General features: G+C 34.7%; 2 protein-coding genes across 3 annotated transcripts in view; both read left to right on the top strand.

Annotated features, from left to right (window-relative positions):
* Positions 1–11,781, top strand: part of LOC126976956 (nose resistant to fluoxetine protein 6-like) — a 45,230-nt gene extending 33,449 nt beyond the window's left edge. For both annotated transcript variants that reach the window (XM_050825566.1, XM_050825567.1), the window contains 3 exons: positions 9,039–9,228; positions 10,272–10,414; positions 10,869–11,781. In XM_050825566.1, the coding sequence (XP_050681523.1) occupies positions 9,039–9,228; positions 10,272–10,414; positions 10,869–11,372 (837 nt within the window). In that variant the 3' untranslated portion in view covers positions 11,373–11,781. The remainder of the gene's footprint in view (positions 1–9,038; positions 9,229–10,271; positions 10,415–10,868) is intronic.
* Positions 11,782–13,740: 1,959 nt separating this feature from the next.
* The window catches only part of LOC126976957 (nose resistant to fluoxetine protein 6-like), a 69,285-nt gene continuing 60,793 nt past the window's right edge, over positions 13,741–22,232 (top strand). The window contains exon 1 of the mRNA XM_050825569.1: positions 13,741–15,741. Coding sequence (XP_050681526.1) covers positions 15,177–15,741 — 565 coding nt within the window. The 5' untranslated portion in view covers positions 13,741–15,176. The remainder of the gene's footprint in view (positions 15,742–22,232) is intronic.

Raw genomic sequence — 22,232 nt, forward strand, 5'->3', positions numbered from 1 at the left:
CAGAAAATGTACAAAACAAATGTGTTACGAAATTTAAAAGAATTGTTATAAAACTGTGGTGTTGTGTTGTTTGTGTGGGAAAGGTAACTATAACATAAACGATTTTCTTAATAATACCACAGACTGGAAATGAAGCGAACACCCTCAGGCTCTTTAAATATAAATGTTTATTGTACGATAATACATTGGTATCCATATTTTTATAAAAAAAAGTTCGTTCTTCTCAGGTCTGAGGCAGTCTATTTTTGCTGGGTTTTTAAAGTTCAATAAATGATTTTGAATCCTACTTTGAATAAAAATATTTGAATTTGACAAATTATTCATACAGAAAATGTTTCGTGTTGTAATCTATATTACAGATACATTATATTTTTACTTCTTTGGCATGGTGCTACTCGAATACAGTTCTGTCATTCCAAAATATACGTTGTTTTACATCATTATTGTTAAAAAATCCATGCTTATGAGTATTTGAGGTTATCAGTATTTTTCCATCTCTATAACGAAATAAAATAGCTGTATTAAAAACATGATTATTTTAGATATAAAAAACTGGTTTCAATAATTAACATCGATATGACGCTGTGTCGTGGACACTGTCATGTTTTATGTAAATAGGAATATTTATATCGATATTTTTTATTCGAAATCGTATCCTTGAAAGGAGAATGACCAGCATTGTCTGGAACTTGGGCCACGTACAAATATTTTTGTGTCTAGCTCAATGTTAGCAGATAATTCTATTTTCATTCACAAAAATATATTTTTGGGTGGAATCCTAGATTCAGAGAAAAGTTATTAATTTAGAGAGAAGATAGCGCTCGTTGGCATGAGCTTTACTACCTATCGTTGGTACGTGCGTAAAGAGGTACCAATAGAGTTATTCTGAACCATTAACTAATCATGATTTATAGAATGGTGTATAAGTCACATAATATACCTTTAAATCGGTAACTAATCGCATAATAAAGTACGACACGCCACAAGGTAGGATATCATCACCATCTGGATGTGTGGCGGTCCTCCACAGTGCAGTTTTCAAGGAGCTTTCTTGTGCGGTTTTTTCGGGACGATACGACATGGGTACCTTCAAAAAAAGCGCGTACACCTTCCTTAAAGGCCAGCAACGCTCTTGTGATTCCTCTGGTGTTGCAAGAGAATGTGGGTGGCGGTGATCACTTAACACCAGGTGACCCGTACGCTCGTTTGTCCAGCTATTCCATAAAAAAATCTTCGATATCAAATCAACGTGAATTATTATAATATAATATAAAATAAAAATTATAATTAGAGATAGTTCAAATTAGAAATAGATTTTATTTTTATTTTTGGAGAATTCAATCATAGTGATATCTTTCTGGTGAATCCCACTCTGAACATATTGTAGCATGACCCCACAGCCCGTAGATGGTGGTACAGCGATACTCGTAATTTTTTTTCTAAATTCTTCGCTAATAATACATTTCTTTAATTGTATCATCAACCATAATTTCGTCATTACTGACAAGGGTACTCGCAAGGGTGCTCGCAACTTTTCTCACTGAAGAACTTTCTTGTAAAAAAATTCTATTGTAAGATTTTTTTTTAAATAATATGTTTTTTCTTCTTTGCTTTGACAAATTTTTTTGGTATTGATTAATATCTTTTCCGGTCTTATTGAGTTTCGCTTTATTTTTCATTTTGTGATCCTCCAAAATAACTTCATAGTAGTCGCAATTAATATGGTAGGATGTTGTCTTGTCTTTCCTTGACCTGGCTGAGAATATGGAGCAACAGTTGGTATTGCTGCTATAGCAGAAAACGATACCGGAGTTATTTGCTCATCATCAATTTCTTGGGCACAAGTAACTGCCTAAACAGATTCAGCGCATTGATCCTTATTTGATGGTCCAGAAATTAATCGAAATTGAGTCAGTCTCGTGTCAGATTTTGGCGAGACAACACGTCCTGAGGATGCCTCGTGTAGAGGCGAAACACGTGTCGAATTGTTTAAAAACAAATATTGGCGGAATTACCACTAACGAAAACTTAAATCATTTGTATAATTATTTGAATATTCTGGATTTATAAAAATACTTTGAAACGACTGACTCTATTTAACACCAAAGGGAGGAGTGACAGGAGTTGGGAATAACACACTCCAAGCTATAACACTAGGGAACTGAAGGGAATAGTGTCAAGGAACGCAAATATAATGAAAGAAATACAAAACATTTCGGTCTTAAGGACACTATACCAAGAAATCAAATAGGGAACCAAAATAGGGTATACTTAAAACCATTTCTAGCTAGAGGTCCCGGGTTCGAATCCCGGTAGGTGCAAGCATTTATATGATGAATATGGATGTTTGTTTCCGAGTAATGGATGTTTAAATGTATTTATGTATGTTTATATGAATTTATGTATGTTTAAGTAAGTATATTGTATTAAATATATCATTGTCTTGTAACATATAACACAGGCTATATATGCTTAACTTGGGGCAAGATAATTTGTGTAAAAAGTGTGTCAATATTATTATTATTTCTTGACGGTCTATATAAAGCTTATATTTCTACAAAAAATATTGTATATTTACCAAATATGAGACAAAAATTAATTTTATCATTACATTTCTATTTTTTATAGACAGTGCGAAAAAAATCACCAAACTACCTACTTTTACAGTTGGAGCGATGCTAATCATTCAATCTAGATTAAAAATGTGTCCAGAGAACTAATATATATATATATATATATAACTATATAGTACAGTAATCTGAATTATTTTTTCATTTTGAATTAATTTCGATCGTTTTCCGTGTTATTTGTAATTCAGGAATCAATATAATAAAGCAAACATTTTTTTTTTAAAGTTTCCCACCATCTATCGATGTTTGTTTAGCTGAGATCGTGATCACTAGTCTTAGTACCACAGACTCTCGCTACATGGCCAACAGCGCCAAAATGGCGAATATCAAACAGGCACAAAAGCACTTTGACAGCCACCTGTCCAGTGCTGTATAGTAGAGGCCTCAGACACGGATATACTTCTGTAACTATCGTATCTTTTTATTAAAAAGTCACTAACCTATTAATTAATATTAAGATTAACACCTACCTACACAATAGAAACTAATGACATTTAAAAATAAATTCCACATTCGACTAATCTAATTGAAAATTTATAATTAACTAGCTGATCCGACAGACGTGTTGTGAAATATAAAAAAAATCTTGCAGGTAGAGTTTCGTAAAACTAAACCTAACTTAACCTACGCTAGCCCTAACAGCTCTTCCGACATAGTCATCGCCGGTAAGCTGCCTATGTCCCTCCGCACCACCCCGTTCCCACTTGTGTCGCGTTTTCATCACGAAGATGTTCCAAATATAAATTGTGTACATATAAATATATTTGATACGTGCCCGTTGTCACAAACTAGTTTTTTTTACGGAAAAGGAGGACAAACCAGCGTACGGGTCACCTGTTATTAAGTAATCCCCGCCGCCCACATTCTCCTGCAACATCAGTGGAATCACAGGAGCGTTGCCAGCCTTTAAGGAAGGTGTACGCACTTTCTTTGAAGGAACCCATGTCGTATCGTCCCGAAAACACTGCACACGTGTAGTGTTTTCGGGACACCACAGCTTTGTAGAACCACTAGTATTGACACACTTTTTACACAAATTATCTTCCCCCAAGTTAAGCATATTATATAGCCTGTGTTATGGGTTACAAGACAATGATATATTTAATACAATATACTTACTTAAACATACATAAATACATTTTAAACATCCATGACTCGGAAACAAACATCCATATCTATACTAATATTATAAAGCTGCAGTGTTTGTTTGTTTGTTTGAACGCGCTAATCTCTGGTACTACTGGTCTGATTTGAATGATTCTTTCAGTGTTGGGTAGTCCATTTATCGAGGAAGGCTATGTTTTTTCAAAATAAGGGATCCGTTATAAAATTGCTATTTTGTAACACAAGGTGTAAAATCGAAAACCTATTTTTGCGTGCGCTGCAAAAACTATTGACAATAGAACAAAATGATGTACAGGCTATAATATAGGCAATATTTTATTACTTATAAAACTATCGCGTGAATTATACTTTATATGGCAAAACAACGTTTGCCGGGTCAGCTAGTTCATCATATAAATGCTTGCACCCACCGGGATTCGAACCCGGGACCTCTAGCTTAGTAGGTAGGATCGCTAACCACTCGGCTATCAGGTCGTCTAGTGTACAAAGCAATACAAAATTACTTAAGATAACGAGAATAACTTCGTTGCATAGAAGTATGTTTACGCTAGGAATATAATGTGATAATCAACATCGAATATTTCATAGCTCCATTGAAGAGTCGAGCACACAACGCACTGCGTATATCCGCATACGTTCGCCGTATGAACAATGAGAGCGATTTGCATCACAATGCGGAGTGCATCCGAGATCATATCGGAGAGCAAACAGCTTCAGGCGTTGGCCGCGTCTTTGAACAGCGCGGAAACGAGTGTACTATTGATTTGATTTGCGATAATAGTCCTTATGTACAACCAGTTTGCTGTAATAATGTGTAAATCAATATATTTTGTATATAGACTCTATAGGGTGACAACTGAATCCAATCTGCAAACAAAATGCTTGAGAATTATGAAAATAATATAATTTTTAACGGCCAAACAGATTTAGCTTTTAGTATTTGAAGCATTGTTCATCTATAGGCTCAAAAACTACATTATTTTTAAATCAGTTAAAAGAAAGTGGTTTTCAATTCTACTGTACATTACGTATGCAGCCTCATATCTTAGCCTTTTATTATTTATATACAGGATGGTTTTTTGAGAAGGGCGGTGATGGCCAAGTCGGAAATTACGCGACTTAGAGAAGAGTCGTGAAAGGAGTTATGCCCTCGATTTATAAGAAACCCATAATTGCATATTTAGTTTTTAAAAATTTCTTGAACTTTTGACGGAAACTGACCCAAAGGATTTTTCAAAAAAAATTACATCCTGTATTATTGAACCAATAGACTCTGTTGTTGATAATGATCAATCTTTGCAACGAAATGTATTTTAAATGTATGATTTTCATTTATTTAATTGTTCAAAATATACATTTTTTTTTATTTATTTATCGACATGTGTGCAATATTCGCATCAGTCATGAGCAGGTTGGTGACGCGAACCCATAAGATTTTCCCCTGCCAAAAAGTGCCCAACGTGGCAAAGGAAATTTTCACTTGACGAATTAAGATTTTATATTATACTATCAGCTAGTATAATATAAACTGACGTTGTACTGTACATAATTAAAAAATACTGTTTTTTATGTATTTGTCGATAATATTTCATAACATCAAGAATTATTTCGTAACATATGCTCCTTGTTGCTATAACGAAACTGTTTCACAGCAGAACTGTCAAACCGTGCGTTACTAAATTTTTTCATAGAAAATATGTCCATATAAAACAAATATTGAATATAAAAATAATCATGGGTCCCAAATCAAAATAAAAACTATTCTATCTCTCAAGTTGGACCAAACTGCACTCCATGAAGTAATCCCCATTAAAATCCGTTCATTAGTTTTAGGAGTCCATCGCGGACAATCAACGTGTCACGTAATTTATATATATTGAGATTATAGTTTACAAGAGTTATGAAAACTTAAGCCGCAAACGCCATTTGATCATTTTTAAGTGACTTAAATATATGATTATGTTTAATTTATTATTATTTTCTTATAATATATTCATTGATCATAAGTTTGTCACAAGCTGTCATGATTAATATACTGTTATTGGTAAAACATATAACGGTAAAATTATCACATAATGGTATTTAAATTAATTTAAATTCTTATTGTCTTTGTTTAACAATAATTGGTCTCCGCTGCGCTCAATACTAGATACCGCACGACCTAAGAACAATAACTTTTTAATTACGGCAACTATTAGATGTTTGTGTGCGTGGCATCTTGACACTATATGGCATCTTTCAAATTTTGAAACATACGCTTCGTGTTATTTTACATTGAAATTAATTAAATACAAAATACTAACTGATGATATATGGTCCCAGTGTCTTTCTTATTTCTTGAAGTATTATTTTACAAAGTTACGTATCCCGGCATTTTAGTTTCAATTATTAGCAAAGTTTAAAAGGACATGTGGCACGTCAACGTCAGACATTGTTCAAGACTGGCTCGAGTACGCCTATTTGGGCATAGCATTAGCTGCCGCACTTTGGGACCACGTCTGTGTAATATAGTTGGGGCGCAGCAGAGACCAATCCTTAATCTATGCTTATTGTATTATTTTGGGCAACCTTTAATTTTTAAAGCATTTAATTATGAAGTTTCAATTTTATAAATGACCCGTACGTTCGTTTGTCATCCTTTTCCATTAAAAAAGGCATTGTATATAAAAAAAGCTGTATTCACTTCTTCTCCACATAAACTTTAACCGTGTTAAATTTCACGTTGATCAGTTGGCGCATTTTTTTAAAAATGTGATGCAACATTTTCGCTTTTCGTATTATTATAAAAATTTAAAATGTTTTTGGTTGCCATACCATTAGCGTTATAAATGCTATTATATTTTATGAATTAATTTTGCGTATCAACAATAAAAACATGTTTATCTATGCTTGCGTATAATTATTAAGTGTGTAGGATATACTTTTTGTTTGCCTTGAAATAGTTTACTTGTTGTTATTAAATAAATTATATGTTTAATTTGAAAGTAAAAAATATATGCTTATGACGCCTATTCACTTTTTTTTTGCTAATCAAATATAATTATCAATGTTGAGTCTGAATTACAACAATAATAATTGAACTAATTTAAGTAATCTAAGTAATTTAACTATAGGGGATTTGAGTAACATAAATTATATACTATATGTAGTTCTAATACAATTCTTATTTTTTTTTTATATTGATGCTTCATTTTCATGATGTTCAAAGTATTATAAAAAATTAATATAAAGATAGTAAATAAAACATAACACTATATCTAATCAATTACCATTATGATTAGGAGATAAAGATGCACCTAAATAGTAGGGTCTATTGAGATGTGGAAAAATCGAGGCTACTAACTAGGAAACGTGGTTACTGTGCCGAAACTTAAATTATATCCTCAAGACCTATTACTTTTAAGAGGCGTAGGATCCTCAGAGTGTTTAGTTTTATCATATCTAACCAATATTTAGTTAAATTATAAAATACTAGCGGACCCTACAGACGTTGTCCTGAACCCACGTGTTAGGAGGACTCATGGGCAGGAGAATTATATATGGACTGAATTGAAAATCTAAACCAATCTCAAATTCACTGGAATACACAAAAAAATCATCAAAATTGGTCCATCCGTTTTGGAGGTACCTAGTTCAATTATGAATCTAAACCATCATCGAATCCACTTGAACACACAAAAAAAAAATCATTCAAATCGGTCCAGCCGTTTCGGAGAAGTTCACTGGCAATACACATACAGAAGAATTATATATATAAAGACTAGCTGACCCGACAGAGGTTCTTCTGTGCATAATAAATAAAATACTGTTTTTTTATGAATTTGTCAGTTTCAGTCATTTCATAACAGCAAAAATTATTTTGTAAAATATGCTGAAAATAATATATATCCTATCTCTCAAGTTGGACGAAACTGCACTCCATGAAGTAATCCCCATCAAAATCCGTTCATTAGTTTAGGAGTCCATCGCGGACAAACAACGTATCACGTAATTAATATATATTAAGATGTAGGAAGTGTGACTAGTTCTATTTTGATATATCGTCAGAATATGCAAATAAATAGCCGACGACTCGTTAATGTTGTAATAACGTCAATATCCAGTATTTTTTTTTTCTTTTACGAAATGTCAAATACAAGTGCTTAATATTAAATATTAAACATTTTTTTTGACATTTTTTCATTTCATTGCAAATTATGCAAAGTTACTTTTCCTCCTAATATCTTTCTTTTCGCGGCGTGCGTCCGTGCAGAATGGGATGTCGTTATGCCAACTAAATGGCTGACAGGATTGCCCTGCATTTTTCAGTATGAAAACTCTCTCTTTCAATGATTCTCAAATTAAACATTTGATTGAGATAAAACCTTTAGTTGCGAATGCAACTGGCAACAACTAGTATATAATATTTTTGAAGTTCTACCTTGATTAGCACTAGTGAGGTCTTTAAAAGTTTAAAATAGGCGGTCCTTAAAATTAGACTTAAAGGAGGCAACTATATCGTATGGTGGGTATCAAGGCAAGAAAAGAAATATCCCACTGACTAATTTGATTACCAGGTTTTGTTTATGGAAGAGGAGGACAAACGAGCGTACCGGTCACCTGATATTAAGTGATCACCGCCGCCTACATGCTCTTACAAACCAACACACTAACACCAATACCAGAGGAATCACAGGAGAGTTGCAAGCCCTTAAGGAAGGTGTATGTGCATTTTTTGAAGGTACGTTGTCGTATCGTCCTGAAACCTGTAGAAGGAAGCTCATTTCATAGTTTCGGTTTTGCGGAAGAAAGTTCCCTGAAAACCGCACTCTTAAATCATTTATACATCTAGATAGACGATGAGAGTTGTAAAAACGTCGAAAATAATTTAGTTTAGAACTAACCTCTATTTTGAAGTATCATACAAAAAGCAAGTGTCACGGACACTAAACTAATATTCCTGGCCTGTTTTTATCGGTTGTGTAGCGGCAAGAGACTCTATCTAGACGTATAAATTATCTAAGAACGCACTGAAGAGGAACGCAGCCTGTATGATTAAGCCGTTTTAAGCAATTTTTGAAGTACTTACAAGAAATAATAAAAGAAAACAGTCAAGATCGTTTGTTCGGAAAAAAGGGCACTTATCTTTCGTCTTAAAGCGAATAATCATAATTCGTAATCATACAACATCATCATATCAGTTAAATTATGTTTCACTTGTATGGCAAGAATACCACTTACCATTAACAAGATCATCACATAATCCACAAATAATGTACAGTTAATAACAAATTATTTTTATAGCCTTTCATATTGCTCGGCTGGGTGGTTGGCTGTTCCCTTGGCGGTGGTGTCGCGTGGGCTGGTTTCGACAGCGGCCATCTTGACTACCAGTACACAGCAACATTTGCCGCTCAGTATGCAGCGTTGGCGCCGATTGCATCCGCGACAGCCTTCGCCTGGCTCGTGTATGCCGCACACAACAGATACAGTGGTGTGTTGATATTTGTTATACTTTACAATTCTGAAAACGTGCCGCTGAGCTACGAATAATGAAATCTAAGTAGAACTAGATTGCGTGAGGTCTAGGTTACGATGTCAGAAAATATGAAGCGAATGTAAAGAGATACGAAATATTTAGTTTGAACATCCGAACGGCGTATACATTAACTTTGAAATATAATATTGGAATTAACACCTTAATTTGTGGCAGTAATGTTCAATGTCTAATGCAAACGCTTATTAGAAGTACTAACATTACGGTACGCGTGAGAAGAACGCAAACAGGAGACATAAACATTTGGTTTCAGCAATTGAAATGTAATTATTTAGGAAATTGATTATATACTTATCTAAAATACGACACTCCATCCTTTTTAAGTTTGGATGTGCTGTTATTTGGAAAGATTTTCACTGAACACTTCGTCATTACGTGGCGTTGTATTTAAAGCGCGGTCGAAACACAACTGAACGAAAACTCTGCCTAATAGACGTGTAGGCAGAGCTTTGATTCAGAAAATTTTTGAGCGTGACTGTGAGTCCTGTTATTGATGGAAGATAAACTAGAATGACGATTTCTAGAAGTTGCAAAAGTCATATTTTTATTTTTTTTTTATTAAAAATAAAAGAAGATTATCAAAATAACAGCACAAGTAAAGCATATTTATAAATTTATAAAATATTTGTATTCTAACATATTGTATAACATTAAAAATTTTTTTTGCAAAACTAAAACACAAAATTCTTCATCATTATATCAATTAACAAAATAATTGTTTTACATGGCAATGGAAAACACTATTTTCTTTTTTTACAATATTGCTAGTTCTATAACTATGCTAGCCACACATGTTTTATATCAATCTCCCATACAAAACCTTATTGATATATAAATAAAATTCATTTTTATCACACGCACTGATGGCTCGCGAGGCTACTCAGAAAAAGCCACGCAGATGCACCGATTGTCACAAAATGGCCACCACAGCTTGCGGGGTATATAAACAATTGTTATCATTAACTAAAATTCTGTTTCAGAAACAATATCCAACGCGTTATGCAGTCGCCCCTTGCTGCTGATAAGTCGTCTATCCTACGCAATCTATCTGACACAGTTCATCGTGTTCCTCACAAATGCAGCGACAGTAAGGAATTCCAGGGAATTCTCCATTATTTCTGTGGTAAGATATAAAAAAGCTAGGATAATTGGTTCTATTAGATAGTTTCTACGCCCACTTTCCAACTTCATCAGATCAGTTCTTTGGTATTATTTTTACTCCTTTTTAAATGGTGGCTTATAGTCACACGTGAAATACTTACCTTAAAGTTGCGATGATCTGTGGCTTTTATCAACGGTTCCACTTCACAAATAATAGTTTCTATATACAAATGCTTGATTGTGTATGTCCATAATGGTTGAGGAGTTCCTTCAATTACTCATAGATTACATAACTATGAAATAATAACTTGAAATCTTGCAAAACTCAACAAAAAGTGATCATCTTGCAGAGCCATCACTTCAAATAAAAGTAACCTGAAATTTACTTTGTAATTCATTTCTAAGATTTCATAAACGTAAAAAATATTATTAATGTTGTGAAAGCTTTTTGTGATTTCTCTATTTATTTTTTGCAGATCGATGTGCAAGAAATAGCTACAATTTTCATATCAAGCCTTCTCCTAACCCTTACATTAGTAATCCCATTGCAATCCCTTCCAAATTTATTCAAAACTAAAACAAAAACCAATAACGAAACAAGTGAAGATGATAAAAAGGATATCAATAACAAAATAGACTTTGATAATGAAATAAAAACGAACAATGATATTCTACAAGAAATACCGACCTTGAAGCGACCATTATTGGCACACAGAGAAGTGTTGGAAGAAATACCTGAAGCGGAAGTAGAATATGAAATACAGAGAGCACATGAAAACTTGGAGGAAATATTAGAAGAAGACGATGAAGATGAAATGCTGGATAGAACAGAAGATGATGATCTAGAGATTATAGAAGAAGAGCAGGAAGAAGATGACCATTGGGCTGGTGATGATCATAATCCAGATGAGGAATCAGAAGAATGGGAATTAACTGGTATAAATAGAAGTGGTGCTCAATATAATCGGTACAGCAGATAGCGTAAAAGTTATTATTAAATTATTTATTTAAATGTTCCAATTTTACTCTTCTGATCAAAAGTTCCTTAAAAATATGATCCAATCTATAGAACGTCATTGATCTGTTTTTTTTTTAAATGAAAATAAGGGATGAGACGAGCAGAACGTTCAGCTGATGGTAATAGATACGCCTTGCCCATTACAATGCAGTGTCGCTCAGGATTCTTGAAAAACCTAAAAACTCTGAGTGGCACTACAATTGCGCTCGTCACCTTAAGACATAAGATGTTAAGTCTCATTTGACCAGTAATTTCACTAGTATATCTATGTTTAGAACTAGTATATCATTAAGCGGCTTTTACTTGTGTTTTTACTCATTTTTAAAACATGTTGGATCAAATAAGAGTTGGAATATGAGAACAAAATCACAGCCGTGTTTTTTTCTTATTTCTTTCCTTTTTTGTTGAAAAAAGTAACTTTTACTGATTGGTTAGTAAAAGACTCCGCTGATCATTGAACGACAGCATCGAACGAATTTTCATCTAGAGCTTCGCATATCGTAATAAATGCAATGTTGTAGTAACATCCTTGTCATCTGAATAAAATAAGAAATCAAATGTAAAAATACGACAGTTAATTCAAATCCAAATCTAAATGCAATGCATCCATATTTCATCTGTGACACTTGAATGTTGTAAAATTTATTCATTTTCACATACTTTGGTAATTTTCAATACATTTTGTCGACAAAACAAAAATAGTTTTTCTATTGTCTTTTCTTTTATGGAATAGTAGGACAAACGAGCGTACGGGTCACCTGTTGTTAAGTGATCACCGCCGCCACCACCAGAGGAATCACAGGAGCGTTGCCGGCCTTACGTAGTACGTGGAAGAAAGCTCCTTGAATACTGCACTGTGGAGGACCGCCACACATCCAGATGGTGAGGATGATAACCTAACTTGTGGCGTTTCGTGCGAAGGTGGAATTCAGCGGCAGGCATCAGGTTAAACAGCTCTTCGGAACACTCCCCGTGATAAATGCGGTAGAAGACACACAATGAAGTGACGTATCTACGCAACGCCAAGTGATCCAGCCGTTCACAGAGCACTGGGTCCCCGAGAATTCAAGCTGCTCTGCGTTGCACGCGGTCAAATGGAGCTGATACTGGGGTGCGCCAGACCAGAGATGACAGCAATACTCCATGTGTGGCCGGACCTGCGCTTTGTAGAGCGCTAGTATGTGGGCCGGCTTGAAGTATTGCCGTGCTCTATTAATGACGCCCAGTTTCTTTGAAGCCAATTTGGCTTTGCCCTCCAGATGGCCACAAAATTGGCAATTGCGATTTCGAGACCCAGTATTCCGATACTAGGCGAGGCCTTAAGGGAAGTGTTGTCGAAGAGCGGTGATACGACAAATGGGGTTTTTTAGTGGTAAACGCGCAAACTTGAGTCTTCTGGGGGTTAAATTGGACAAGGTTCAATTTACCCCAATTCGCGACCTTCTCAAGAGAGGACTCGATAGAAGACACAAGTTTCTCCCGACACTGGTCGACGACTTCCCGAGAGAGACCTGCATGGCCCATGCATACGGCATCACCAGTGCTGTCGTCTGCATAGCAATGAATATTGGAGGTGTCCAACATATCATTGATATGCAGAAGAAACAGCGTGGGAGATAGCACACAGCCCTGGGGCACTCCAGCATTCACGGGCTTCGGGTTCGAGCAATATCCGTCGACAACGACCTGAATTCTGCGCCCAGTGAGGAAACTGGAGGTCCACTTGCACAAGCTCTCGGGGAGCCCAAATGATGGAAGTTTTGAGAGGAGCGCCTTGTGCCATACACGATCAAAGGCCTTCGCTATATCCAGGCTAACTGCCAGGCCTTCCCCCTTGCTTTCAATAGCCGCAGCCCATCTATGTGTTAGGTATACCAGAAGATCACCGGCCGACCGACCATGGCGAAACCCGTATTGTCGGTGATTGATCAACTGGTGACCCTCTAGGTATACCAAGAGCTGACGGCTACTTGTCATGTTGAATTTATGACAAATAAATATTTATTTACAAAATTGTCTTGACATTTTTTATATTATCACAATTAGGTAAAGTTCATAACTAGCCTTGTCGTTGACCACGTTTCATTTAATGTATAAGTAAAATTGAACGCACTTTTATTGCTAGTTAAACATATACATGCTGTCGGCATGGCATTCTGCCTTCTCGTCGTCATTGAGCGCCGGCTGCAGTCCCGGTCCGTACAAAGTAGGTATAACTGAGGGTGGTTCCTGTTTGAACGAAATGACGGTCCCAATGTTCACCTATATTGCCCATCATTATAATTTGTAGAAGGACTTATCTCTCGTGAGGTAATATTATGTATTGGCGATGCTTTTCTCCAAACTATGTTCTGCAACAGATCCGGGTTTATCAAAGTACTCCTCATAAATAATCATGGATAAAAAGCTTGAGCAGTAGTAGAACTTACCGTGAATTTTTGCTCTTAATAGTGATTTCATAACTATAACACTAGAAATAAGAGATTGCTTGTAACTAATTCTAGTAGGTTCATAAGATACATAATAGCTTCAAGGGTAAATGTATACACTTCTATAATAAAGTCCCAGCCACTGTTCAGGCATTATCTATAAATAAATTTAAATGTTTCATAAAAAAATGGCTCTGTCGTAAATCCTATTACTCCACTGCTGAATATCTAAATGATCGGACAGCCTGGGACTAGATTGTGATTATTTATAGCGATAGAAATGACTGTACAATATTGTATATTTTTATTGAAAAGAGTGCAAAAAAAGAATGCTGGAAGAGTTTCTTGCGCCGCTTCTTCTCTCTCAGAGCGTCATTGTTTCCGAAGCGGTAGTAGTATCTAGTAGTTATTAGAAATGACATCAAAAAGAATTCTAAAGGAATCAATTTTGAGAAAATAAATGCCTTTTTATGCCTTTTTATGTAATGTTTATTATAAGCGTAATGCTAGCTTAATTTGCGTTTCTCGTGGCAGCACCGCGGACGACCTTCCCGTCATGCGTACGGGCGCAACTTGTGGTACCTGGTTGACCCTGCCATCGAAAACTCTGCTTTGTATGTTGTCAATAAAAAGCTAAAAGTTATAATATTTTTAATAACTGTTTAATTTATTGTTGTAATATATCTTATTATAATAATAAAGCCAGATTCAAACTTTAGATTTTGCATCTCAGAAATGGTTTATTTCACGACCAGTTGTACGCACGCGGAGGCTTACAACAATATGTAAATTGAAATTTTGTTTACGGGGACAAAAAAAATTAAATTGCGACCTCTTTAAGTATGAACTATGAATCTCGGTTTTTACTAGCGGTAAGATTTTTGTCGATAAGTTTTATTGTACTTCCAGTAGGAAAATAATCTCATAGGATATCAGAAATTTTGCGTGGACGAAGTTGCGGGCAACTGCTAGTTATATTAAATTTAAAATAAAATAACTTATTAGAGCACCCATAAATATATAATTACATATCTATAATCTATTTTCATAGTCCTAAGAAGCGCACTTTAGATAAACGTCTCACATACAGATCATTACATAGTATTTTATTTCATGGTGTGTGGTGTGGTGCTAAATTTCCGTGGCATAAATTAGGTCTAAACTAAACTATCGAAAACCTTCCCAGAGCCCTGGTTCCCTTATGATTGGCGCAGGTATACCTGTCGTTATTTAAGGGCCCTTTCAGCCTAGGATTGTGTTTGCACCTTCTTTTTTGAAAAGCCTTTAGAAATATATATAAATGTTAATGTTTACCTATATCCGTTCAGCGTGGAACAATGAATCATTGGCATGGCTTGATCACCATTGAATTAGTTGGTATCGATTTATATGAAACAAGAACTGTCTGTCCCTCAGTCTGTTACTCCACGCGCCGCGAGCGCACGCCTTCTACAATGTCTTACATTATATTAATCGTTGCGTGCGCCGCACTATGTGCGGGCGCCGATGTCAATAACAACACTGATATAGATCACCAAGTATTGAAACGGCTTGTTTCTATTTTAAATGATAGCAAAAATCTCGACCTTAAAGATGTAGGTAGGTTACTAAAGACCGCTCAGAGTCTCGGCATAAATGAAGAGTTGGTTGAAAGGCTATTGGAAAACACAAAAAATCAGACGAAAGATAGAGTTATCCGAAAAGAGATGGGTTATAATTCGTATGCGGATGCAGACGGGAGTGGGCCTAAGGAATCGCCGGACTATGCGTCTTCCGTGGTGCTTGCAAGTGATCTCTTGTCGTTGACGAGTGCTGTCAGTAATGTTGCTAACGAAGTGTGCAGAGAGCAAGGATATAAGTTCCTGGATGGACTGTTGTCTAACAAGAGATGGGCATTAAAAAGTGAGTACTAGAATATGCTGTAGTGAATATTAAATCTTTTAGATGCTGACCGATTCTGATATTTAATAAACGCGGCGCATACTCTCTTTAAACTTTGAACCACAAGAACGTGGCTAACCTTTTAAAGCATCAAAAAAAATTTCATAATAATTAGAAAACTTAAAAACATAACAAATTGTTTAGATTAGAAAGAGCCACAACTAAAGTCAATTTCCTAATTATTGTGGTTGAGCAGGTTAGCAACTGTAAAGTAGATCCTGTAGATGAAGCCACAACCTGAGAGTTGAACTAAGCATACAAAAATTTTATGAAGATACGACACTCGACCCGTCAGCTCAGTAGGAAGAGCACTCGCATGGAACGCGAGCGGTCGAGGTTCGAGTCCAGAATCATTAATAAAATTTTGTTTTCAAAATTTATTTGTGTATTCATCTTAGAAGTGAGAGTTATCACATTAAAAACATAACAAATTGTTTAAACTGAATATACATTGGAACGTCGTGGGCGAGGTTCGAACCTGGGACTCCGTTGTAAGAGTCAACGCCCAACGGTTCTAAAAATCACGCTAACAACGTTTTTTTACTAGTAATATTGGCACCAAATATTAATATTCAAATTACACGCTGCATGAAAGTTTTATTCAAATATTTGTACATTTGTCTCGATAGTAGTGGGAGGCTCCTTTGCACAGGATGCCGGCTTGATTATGGGTAGGCTACAACGACGCTTATTTCTGCCGTGAAGCAGTAATGTGTAAGCATTATTGTGTTTCTGTCTGAAGGCCGCCGTGAAATATATGTAATGTAGTGAAATTAATAGGCAAATGAGACTTAACATCTTATGTCTTGAGACATGAACATCACCTTGACGTGACGAGCGCAATTGTAGTGCCGCTCAGAGTTTTTTGGTTTATCAAGAATCCTGAGCGACACTGCTTTGTAGAGCGTATCAATTACCATCACCTGAACGTCCTGCTCATCTCGTCCCTTACTGTGATAAAAAAAGATAAGGCATATTACTCATCCCCGCTCATAACAATAATAATATCTACACGCGGCTTCACACACAGATAACCTTCCTAAAGTTTAAGTGTGTGTACCTTCCTAAAGTAAGCTATAACTATATTGTATTTAAAATAAATATTATAAAAAAAACCCCGCTGTTATGATTTATTCAATCAACATGCAATATAGTGCATATTCAGTTATTTAAATTGAGATAATCTGTTAGACTTTGAAATTTATTAATACATAATACATCTTTATCATCTAGAATCATCTCATTTTTTTATAATAATAACTAGCTGACACAGCAAACGATGTGTTGCCATATAAAATAATAATAAAAAAAATAAAACAATATTCAAAGTTTTTGGGGTATAAAAATAGATGACCACCGATTGTCAGACCTACCAAATATACTACAATTATTGTATTCGATTGCCATCTTGCAACAATAGTTGTAGATTGTAAAAATTTGAAGTTGAGTGTATTTTAAATGCTTCATCAAAAGTTAAAAAAAAATATAAATAATATATAGGGGTGGTGCAATAGAGAGGGCCACGGTGATCACTTACCATCTGGTGAACCTTATGAATATGCTCGTATGTATAAAAACTTTATTATTCTTTTCTACGAAGTTTAAGTCGTATTTTAGCAAGCAGGTTAACGCTTTAACATAATTAAAATAACACGTGTGAGAGCCGCTAATATTAATTATATATTCATTCTATTTCAATAACGGTAATAGAAAAGAAGTTGAAATTTTAGCAAAGCATATTTTATCAAGGCAACAAATTGTAACATTGAAAATAATTTTTATAAGTCAATGAAATTATGCAGTGAATAACTGCCTTAATTTTTATATAATTAATTACATTTTTGTTTTAAAATGCTCTTGAATTCGATTAGTGTAGGCTAATATAAATTGATCATAACTTATACTTAAAACAAGAATGAGATGTCGCTTCATTGTGGGTCTTCTACCGCATTTATCACGGGAGTGTTCCTAAGAGCTTTTTCACCTGAGCCCTGTCGCTGAATTACACCTTAGTATCCTTGCACAGGGCCCATGCCACGCATAATCGTGAAGCGCTCCACATTTTTAGGTTAGCTAAAGAAATAATAAAAAATTAACTTTCACGCAAAAATCTAATGTAAAAACACAGTTACAAATGCACCCGTTTTAAACCTTTAAAAAGTGTTTTATTTAAATCTTACAACAGATTTGATCCTGCGTAAAGTTTGCACAGAATATTTTCCGCAATTTTAACGTTAGTTGTTTTTCTATTTTGCATGAAGCCCGTTTGAGCCCAGTGCATATTAATAACAATTTAATTAATTGCTGCTTTCTAGAAAACAGCATCCATAATTGACCGGAAGTAACCTTTGCAAATTATATAGTAAATGGTAAGGTCCTCATTTAACCTTTCCGGAACGGGAAATATCCGTTAATATTGTTCATTTTAAGCACTTTTGAAACTAGGCACTAGATGAAAAATTCTTTATGTTTTTAATTTACTTATTAAGAAAAATAAGGCGTTGTGTTTGTTTGAAGTGAAACGTGAACGGGAGAGTTTCTTGCGCGGCTACTTCTCTCTCAGAGCGCCATTTGTTTCCGAAGCGGTAGTGGTATCTAGTATATTAGAAATGACATTGAAAAGAATTCTAAAGAAATCAATTTTGATAAAATAAATGCATCTTATGCCTTTTAAAGGTTTTAAAATCACATCGAAATTTCAGGGCACGCATGAATTTAAAATAGCTGGTTTTGTTTGCGTAAGCATTATTTTTTTTTAAATTTATGAATATGAAATTTTTTTTGTATTATAAATATATATATATCTATACTAATATTATAAAGCTGCAGTATTTGTTTGTTTGTTTGTTTGTTTGTTTGTTTGTTTGAACGCGCTAATCTCTGGTACTACTGGTCCGATTTGAATGATTCTTTCAGTGTTGGGTAGTCCATTTATCAAGGAAGGCTATAGGCTATGTTTTTTTTCAAAATTAGGGATCCGTAATAAAATTGCTATTTTGTAACACAAGGTGTAAAATCGAAAACCTATTTTTGCGTGCGCTGCAAAAACTATTGACAATAGAACAAAATGACATACAGGCTATAATTACTTACTTATTATTACTTATAAAACTATCGCGTGAATTATACTTTATATGGCAAAACAACGTTTGCCGGGTCAGCTATATATATATATAAATGAATTGCTGTTCGTTAGTCTCGCTAAAACTCGAGAACGGCTCGACCGATTTGGCTAATTTGAATTATTTGTGGAAGTCCAGAGAAGGCTTAAAAGGTGAATAAATAGGAAAATACTGCTAAATTAAATAAAAACAACAAATTTGTTTTTCCTTTGATGTGTCCATACATAATTTCTATGAGAGAATTTATTGACGCACGGTTTGACAGTTCTGCTGTGAAACAATTTCATTACGACAGCAGGTTGCATATTTTACGAAGTAATTTTTGATGCTATGATATATTATTGACAAATTCATATAAAACATTATTTTATTTATTATAATATACAGAACAACGTCTGTCGGGTCAGCTAGTTTTAAATTAAAAAAAAAAATAATGTTACCACATATAAATTACAATCAGTAATTTCGTTACATTAATTTTAATGTCGCCGTTACGATATTTGCCGTATAATCAACGAAACGTAATTATTTACGGCCGTTCCCAATAAACTATCTACAGATAGAGATAAATTACTACCTTTTATTGTCAGTAATTAGCTGACAATAATCTGAAGCTGTCCCAATATACCCGATAAGTCATTCTTATCGCCTTATATTGGGTCGCGTGAATTGTAATTTCCATACAAACTTTATATCGCCGGTAAGCTATCGTCATCCCATTGACAGACAGCGTGCACGGATAGGGTGAGTTACCGTCGATAAGTTTAAGGTTAAGATAGTTACGATTTTTATCTCAAGTAAGAGGTAGACTGAATATTGGGAACGACCGTGAGACTTTCTTGAGTCATTATTAAATTATATATTAATACGGCTTTACTGACGTTGAGTAAGAGGTGGGACCACACTCACCCTGATGAAGGACCTCCGAATGGTCCGAAACTAGTCAGTACCGACACCGACAACGTGAGTAAAGCCGTATAAATAAATAATTTAACGACACGTCGAAGTAAATATCAGTTAATTTAACCATTATTTGTTACTGTTAAAATGAAACACGACTAAACTTTTGATTGCGTTACAATCACTCTCACCTTTTCCCATTTTACCACCATTGGAGGTAAAAATCTATTTTTGAATATAAGAGATAAAATCGCAATAAATCTTAAACTATTTAAGTATTTATTTTTTAAATATACTTGCTCTCGCCGATAAACGTAACGTTTGTCGAGTAAATAATTGTTAGTAGATATATATGTAAATGAATAAATAAATAAAAAAATCTCTGCTACACAAACAAAACTGAAGGCAAAATAATAGTTTATGGAATTTTTGTTTGTTTTATTTATAATAAAATAAAAATAATTATATTAATAATTAGCACGAATAATATTAAAAATAGGTTCGTTTAACTGTAGCCTACATTTTAGTAATTAGATGCAGATGTAGAATTATTGCTACTTATAGCGTTACATACAATTTAAAATCCTTTTTAGGAAGAATATTCTGATTTAAATATGTGTACATTTTAAAATGAGTTAAATGGCCAGAGAAGAGATTAGTTCGTCTTGGTTGCAAGTTGCAATATCATCTAGGGCAGGGGTGCTCAAACGGTCGATCGCGAGTGATTTTTGAGTCGATCTCGAGAAAAAAATTCCGGTGTAATAAACTAAAATCGGTAATTACGTACCATCTTATGGAAAAAAATGTTCAGGACATGCAGTGTCACGCTTCAACATCCAAAGTCACTATTTAGTTAAGCTTAGAACTTTAGAACGCGTTTGTTTTGTAAGAACCAATAAACTTGCAATTTTTAATAATAATTATGAGTTTTTTCATTGACATTTAAGAGCAGACCTACACTTAACTTGATTAAAAAAGTGCATATTTTGCGCAAAAGTGCAGTTTTGCTATCTATGTCATCGTGACACTCTACCAAGACGACAATCCTTCATCACACATACTTGAAGCCTCTCAGAGCCGATCGATCGTAGTCTAACAATTTTGAGGTAGATCGCCAGCAGTTCAAGCTTGAGCACCCCTGATCTAGGGTATGTTCCGGTATGCACTGCGAGCACTGCACAGTGCTATCACTGTAGAAAAATTCGTTCCGTTATGGACTGCCAGTTACCAGTATACTGCCGCAGTACCCTAGGGAAATATATGACGTCATAAATCGCCGCCATATTCTACTGTGAGCACTGGCGTTTTCGAGGTAAGGTACTCGCAGTACTTTGATCACGTGATCAGTCAAAACCACTCGAGTGTCTAAAATATTTTTAATTTGACAGTACTCCAATAAAAGTTTTTTTTAATGAACTAGAAAACTTTAATACACTCATTTGAATGCTGCGCCAAAAAATGTGGCTGACAGTATACGGGATTGCGTTCCGTTTTAAATAGTAACCAATATAACTGGCTATAAAGGAACGGCTTCACAATATACTAAATTGACGTCACACTGTACAGTGGTCGCAGTGCATATCGGAACATACCCTAGAATGTTTCGATTTAGTTTTTGACAACGCATTTGTCGCTGAATAAATTGCGCAATCCCAGTGGTGTGACGTCTGTTTGCATAAAAAGCAATATTGCAAGAAGAAACGTGACTTTAACATAAACAACACCAGCGAAACCTTCGACCGATATTTACAGAGATGCTTACGTTGTTTTCCTCTCAAACAAATTCTATTCGCGAATTGGATTGCTACAGTTTTGTTAAGAACTGATCGAGTTACAATATAGTGAGAGAAATCTCTTTATCTAGATTTGTATAACGTAAACTTAAATAATATTTAAAAGAAAAAACATGCTTTTATAGAAAATATATATATAATAATAATACAAAATAGTGTGATTATATAACAAAAAAAATATTTTATTATTATAAGCATGAGGCACCCTTTTGTACAATACAATTCATTTGTTTGTTATATAATTACAATATTTGTAGTTTTTTATTAATTAAAAATTACGTTCTCTCATTCGACATCAAACTTATATTACATTGCGAGATAGGTAGCCACGTATTAGGCCCGGTTTCCACCAAACCGGAGACGAGAGGAGATTAGCCGCGAAGCGGTCAGGCTATTTCCACCAAAGCGGAGAGGAGATGTGTAGCGGGGAGGTGATATTGTGAGCTCTGCATAGCGGAGATGTGAGCTGTGAGAGCTCGAAATCAGCCAACTGACAAGTCAACATAATGAAGTTTTTAAAGTTTTACTGAAATATTAAAAATAAACCGACATCAATAATAACAAACTCTATCAGTGAAAACTTAATTTAATTTATATATATATATTAATATTGTGTATACAAGAGTTAATGTAATTC

This window comes from Leptidea sinapis, chromosome 43, assembly GCF_905404315.1.
Source record: "Leptidea sinapis chromosome 43, ilLepSina1.1, whole genome shotgun sequence".
Taxonomy (NCBI): domain Eukaryota; kingdom Metazoa; phylum Arthropoda; class Insecta; order Lepidoptera; family Pieridae; genus Leptidea; species Leptidea sinapis.